At 43.5% G+C, this 6,289-nt stretch overlaps 1 protein-coding gene across 1 annotated transcript in view; it reads left to right on the forward strand.

The window, feature by feature from the left end:
* Positions 1-5,860, forward strand: part of LOC311246836 (fibronectin-like) — a 43,030-nt gene extending 37,170 nt beyond the window's left edge. Inside the window, 7 exon segments of the mRNA XM_084337080.1 lie at positions 238-668; positions 790-961; positions 2,510-2,665; positions 2,906-3,031; positions 3,943-4,049; positions 4,488-4,580; positions 4,825-5,860. Coding sequence (XP_084193206.1) covers positions 238-668; positions 790-961; positions 2,510-2,665; positions 2,906-3,031; positions 3,943-4,049; positions 4,488-4,580; positions 4,825-4,902 — 1,163 coding nt within the window. The 3' untranslated portion in view covers positions 4,903-5,860.
* The last annotated feature ends 429 nt before the right edge of the window (positions 5,861-6,289 follow it).

Here is a 6,289-nt window from a genome sequence, read left to right on the forward strand (position 1 = left end):
AGTATGTTTAAAACGGTAACACAGCACTTATTTTGAATGACATTTGAAGGCCTTCGGAAATGTAATTCAAAATATGCCTTGCCTGTTGGTATATACAGGACTGTACCACACTGGCAAGCTTTGCAGCCCTGCTGCATATCTATTGCCCCCTGCTGGCTGAGTTATGCTACTGCTTCTTCCCTATTCCCCAGCCCGCCCTAACCTGCCTGCTTTCCTAACCCCTTCTCTCCCGCCTAGAACCGGACTCGACGCTTGCGCTGCCTCTCCCCAACCACCCTGTGGGGTCTGGCGACAGGCTGGATGTCCCTGAGACAGACAGAGACAACACTGTCCAGGTAGTGGGCACCAACGGGCAAGATCAGCTTGGCGGGCAAGGCCAGAACGTGGAGTACACAGAGTACAACAACAACAACCCACAGTCACCCTACGGGCAAGTGCATGAGCCGCTGGTCTTTGTGCCTCTCCCTGACGCGGCGGGCAACAGAGTGCCTATTGTGAGAACGAATGTGCCGATTGGCTCTGCATTTTTTGATTTTCCAGAGATTGAGACAGGGCTGCCACAGGAGGCTCAGACCCAGACCAGCATCTCCTGGAAGCCATACAAACAGAGCACCGCCTACATGGTCTCCTGCCATCCGCTCACAGATACAACAGAGAAGATGTTCCAGGTAAAAGACACAGAGATAGTCAGGCTGCCTAAATTCAGGCTCTAATCATCATCGGTCAAATCTGTTTTTCAAGGAACAGACGCTGTACACACACACACACACCTGTTTTTCTCTGTCACAGACGCGTCTCCCAAGCAACTCCACCAGCGCCACACTGATCGGCCTGACCTCTGGCTCGTCCTACAATGTGATTGTGGAGGCCCTGAGGGGGCTGCTCAAGACCAAGATCATGGAAGAGATCGTCACCGTTGGCAACACTTGTAGTGATGCAACAACAGGGACGTGTTCTCAAGGTAGGCAGAGCTCTTAGTCATGTGCATTTTTTTTTTCATTTTTTTTTGTGCAATTCATGTAAAGTTAACCCTTTCACTACCACACTACAGAAGGTTAATAGAAACAGTCCTCGACAGCCTTTGGACTACAATATGTGAGGGATGTAAGAATTCTAATGATAGCATGGTGAGCAGTCCACAACATTTTACCTAATACAATGACCTAGACATCTGAACCCATGGTTATTTGGATCAGTGTCATTCTCCTTTCAATTCCATATTTGATTTTATACTGTAGCCTTTATTATAAATTACATTTAAAGGTGCAGTATGTAGTTTTGGGTGAGTGTTTTCAACTCAAGAGTTGCGGAAAAATTCTATGGTATATTACAGTAAACTATGCTCAGAGAAGAGTTACCATTTTACTGTTGTTGTTGTTGTTGTTGTTGTTTACAAATACAGGTTCAGACATTCTGTTTACAAATATGTTTACTATTCAAAGAAGCATCTGCTAAGCTTCTGTTTGATTTACAATGCTTCAAAGAATTATTCTTAGAATGTATGATAAAACGAGTGACTCTCAATTCAAAGAATTACATTATAGTAACAGAATCTGCAAATGTAAACAATTATCTCTCTCAGAACTACATAGTGCTCCTTTAAAAATCAATAGCAGCTCAATAAGTAAAAGGCCTAAAAACAAACTATTGAAATGACTGTTTCCATGTCATTCCAAACAGTGACATGGTAACAGTAACAGTGACATGGTAACAGTGACATGGTAACAGTGACATGGTAACAGTAACAGTGACATGGTAACAGTGACATGGTAACAGCGACATGGTAACAGTAACAGTGACATGGTAACAGTGACATGGTAACAGCGACATGGTAACAGTGACATGGTAACAGCGACATGGTAACAGTGACATGGTAACAGCGACATGGTAACAGTGACATGGTAACAGCGACATGGTAACAGTGACATGGTAACAGTGACATGGTAACAGCGACATGGTAACAGCGACATGGTAACAGTGACATGGTAACAGCGACATGGTAACAGTGACATGGTAACAGCGACATGGTAACAGTGACATAGTAACAGCGAGCTACCTGGTTGCCTGAATAAGGGTCCACAGAATTTTGTCCCAGGCTCATTCATTCAGAAAATGTCTAGATAGTAAACTTGGGATGTCTAATGTAAAGGCATTTTACAGATAAATTATTGCTCTGAAAACCCACTAAAATGGACAGATTTTCTCCATTTAGTTGAACAATGTCCTTAAGGAGCGTGAGTGCCCTCACACCACCCATAGAACGCCTCCTGTCTTTCTGCCTCCTCATATTTGAGAACCTTTTAAAGGCCTCTGCCTGGCATACAGTAACTATTATCTAATCTACAATGAACTGACTACAAATCTACTCCAAATTACACTAAACGTAGTACTTGGAGAAAACAAGGAAGCAGTCACGTCGGCCTCATGGTTAGAACACAATATCCAATATCTCTATTCGACGACTTAAATTTTCTCAAATCCTTGCTCTCTCTTATCTCTCCGGTGACAGGCGGAGGGTCTTCCGACAGGGACGCGTGTTACGACACCTTCACGGCGACCTACCACGACGTGGGCGCTGAGTGGGAGCGTATGTCCGAGACGGGCTTCAAGCTGTGGTGCACATGTCTAGGACTGGGGAGCGGCCACTTCAGATGCGATTCCTCCAGTGAGCTCCCGTCTTATTCCTACCCTGCCGTTTGTTTAAAGTGATTCGGGGACAATTGAATATTCAAAAATGAAACCCTGTTTTTACGTTCTACCGTCCTTCATTTGATGAAATGCGACGTGTTACTCTTTAGTAAAAAAATTACATCTGTCTTTGCTCTTTTCCTTTTGGTCGTATGTTGTATGCGGTAAAACATGTAAAATCTCTCTCTATCTCTCTCTTTCTTTGTCTGTCGTTTAGAGTGGTGCCACGACAGCGGCACCAACTACCGTGTGGGGGAGAAGTGGGACCGCCAGGGGGACAGCGGCCAGATGATGAGCTGCACCTGCCTCGGGAACGGCAAGGGAGAGTTCAAGTGTGAACCGCGTGAGTTCCCTCCACCTGGTCCTCTGGGCCGTTTCCTGTCAGCGACCCCCAGATCGGTGCACATTAGAGGCCATAGACCCCCCCCCGCCTGAAAGGATTTCAATCTCCTGGATGCTGGATATGATTAAGTCCAAAATCCCATAACCGTCTATATACTTTTAACTGAGGAGATTAGAGTGAGGCCTATGATCAGACGTCCCTCTTACATGTTCTCTCACTGGGATAACTTCCAATGAATGAGGTGGTGAAAAGCTATTACCGTACTTTTCGGACTATAAGCCGCGGCTTTTTTCCCCATTTTTCGACCCTGCGGCTTATATAACGGTGCGGCTTATATGTGGACAAAACCCGAAAATCGAAATATTGCTTTTTTTACTGCATTGAAATGTTATTTATATGTTCCCTTATTTGCTAAACTTAATACAACTTGTAAATGAGTTAATGTTATTTGTCCGACAGTATTGTGTCCCAATGGGAGTCATTCTCTGTAGAGGTGGGAACTTAAAGCTCAATATAAGAACGGCCATGCACCACCACTCACAGAATCGAGAAAGAGCAATCAATCTGTCAATCCTCTCCGTGTCCGGGCCGGGTGAGGTTTCCTGTGTTGAGTCAAATTAAGCCGCAGGCTCCACTCCTTACATATGGTAATTAAACATTAAAACACATGCGGCTTATAGTCCAGTGCGGCTTATATATGTACACATCATTCAATTTAGCTGCTGCGGCTTATAGTCAGGTGCGGCTTATAGTGCGAAAAGTACGGTAAGCTATTCACATTTAATTCTGGGGACCCCCTGGAACCCTCCTCAAGGACCCGACATTGAGAGGCACAGATATAGGACATGTATCGATGTGTATTGTCTCTTTTCGCAGTGGTAATATGTGTATGTGTGTGTGTGTCCATGCAGATGAATCGGTGTGCTATGATGACGGTAAAACCTACCAGGTCGGAAACCAGTGGCAGAAAGAGTACTTGGGAGCCATCTGCACCTGCACCTGCTTTGGGGGACAACAGGTGAGAGATTTATGTCTGCACCTGGGATTTTGTTTGGTGTATTTCTCATCCTTTTTTTTGGTACAATAGAGGCCTTGCACAGAGTTTTTGTGTAGTTCTCTTTCTTACAGTATGGCTGCCTGTAACCATTGGTAACAACCTTCAAAAGAAAATGCCTAATTTCGGTGCAGTGGTAGAGTAGGTAAACTCTAGTCATAAGACACCAAAATGATTGTTTTTGTTGATATATTTCTCATATATCAACACATAGCAACTATTGTTTTGCACATAGCAACTGGGACCACACGGAAATAACTGATTCTAAATACCGTGTAGTTTACGCCACTTGGTCTATTTATTTGGTTCTGAAATGAACGACACGTAGTGACTTGTGGTGGTGCTGCCGCTGCTGAAGGTCCAGTAAAATGCGTTGCTGATGTGTGTCTTTGGTTTCGTCAGGGCTGGCGTTGTGAGAACTGCGTTAAGCCCGGTGTTGATGTTGGCCTGCTGCAGCCTGTGAGATATGGAGACGGAAACATCCTGCGCAAAATGGTAAGTGTCATTAAAAACACAACTTTCAAACAGTTCAGTTGAATTCAACTACACCCAACAAAAATCTGAGAAACTGTACGAGTAGCAAAAAGAGCACAGACTTTGAGAGAATCTGCAAACATACTGTCTTAGTCATAACATTTGATAAAAAAAATTAAGAAAATCAGAAGCATATAATGTGCAGAATTTATTTGGACATACAGGCGCGCATGTGACCGTCTTGTCCCTGTACCTCCTCCTACAGAACATCCAGTGCCCCATCGAGTGCCTTCGACCAGGGCTGCTGGCTGATGCACACATTCTCCAGAATCCCGGCGAGTGAAGAACCCCCCCAATCTGACTTGTTTCCACAACGTCCAGATGACGCACTGCTGCCTACAGTACTATGCCCTGCAGGAGCTGTCCTGGCTGGGAATGGAACTGAACTAACCTAACCGCCTTGTGCCTTTCTGGGCCCATGTTTATCAAGCTTCTAAACATTTAAATTAGGATCAGTGCTCAGGTCACATGACCATATACACCTCACTATGACTTATGAGTCAATATGATCTCAAGATCAGGCACTCCTGGTTTAAGATGCTTGGTAAATACAGGGCCCATGACCATATACCATGTTCAACTGAAGTTACACTGCCCTGCTGTCTCACCAAGGTGTTATTGTTTGATGATTACGTTTTCAACGTTGTTGAGAGGAGAGTATTGTCTGGAAATCCTTTCTCCATTAGGCATTTAATTCCCCTTTTCACTCAATGAACATTCCCTGTGTTCATGTGCCTTCCAAGAGATTCCCAGATCCTTTCCTTTCTGCGTGTGTGTGTGTGTGCATGTGTGTAATGTGGGACTCTGTTGACTTTCACATTCATTTCCAGAGTTGCCGTTTAATTCATTGGCATCAAATGATAATTTCCGATCACTTTTCCCGGTTGAAAGAGCAGAAACGGTCAGAAATCAAGCACTGTTGATTTGTCAATGTAGTGATCTATAAGTAGGCCTATGGTTGTTCATAATGTCCGTAAAAATGTATTAAATGGTATTTTTTCTGTAGCCCCTGTTGCTAGGGGTAGCACTGTGTGCGATTGACACTTACTGATTTAAGAAATCTTCAAAAACATTTTTTTTTTCTTTTTTAATTTTATTTATCCCTTTAATCACAATGTGTGAATGTGAGAACTGGCGTTTTGAATTTGATCTGTTTTATTTTTGTATGTTACTGATGGTGCCAAAGTTGCTATTGTTGACAAAAAGAAACCCTTGTTCTAATAAACTTGGAAAGAACCTCATCAGCCTTCCGAGTCTTATATTTTTATGAATTGCTTTCAATAGTTAAAACTGTAAGCTCTGCATCTACATCATATGCCACAGTATAGGAACTCCCACAGGACAAATAAGCAAAAGGCCCAAATACACAAGATATTTCTTCTTTCTTCTATTGAAACAATTAGTATACAAGAGCCAATTTACCTATCCTGGATTTCTCTGCGGATCGCTTGCCGAGGACCCCTGGCCCAGTAGTTTTAATCCCTATCCGATTGAATCAGATTTGGATATTGGGTCGTTCAAAACAGGATTGGGATCACTTTGATATCCGATTAGGAAACCAAATCCAAGCATCAATCTGGATCAAATCTTCAAAACAAAAACATAGGATTGGGATCAGTTTGATCCAAAGAAATCTGGATTACCTTGATCCCACTGGAGGGGTGTTATAG

The sequence above is a fragment of the Notolepis coatsorum genome, assembly GCF_963971535.1.
Source record: "Notolepis coatsorum genome assembly, chromosome: 20".
NCBI lineage: Eukaryota > Metazoa > Chordata > Actinopteri > Aulopiformes > Paralepididae > Notolepis > Notolepis coatsorum.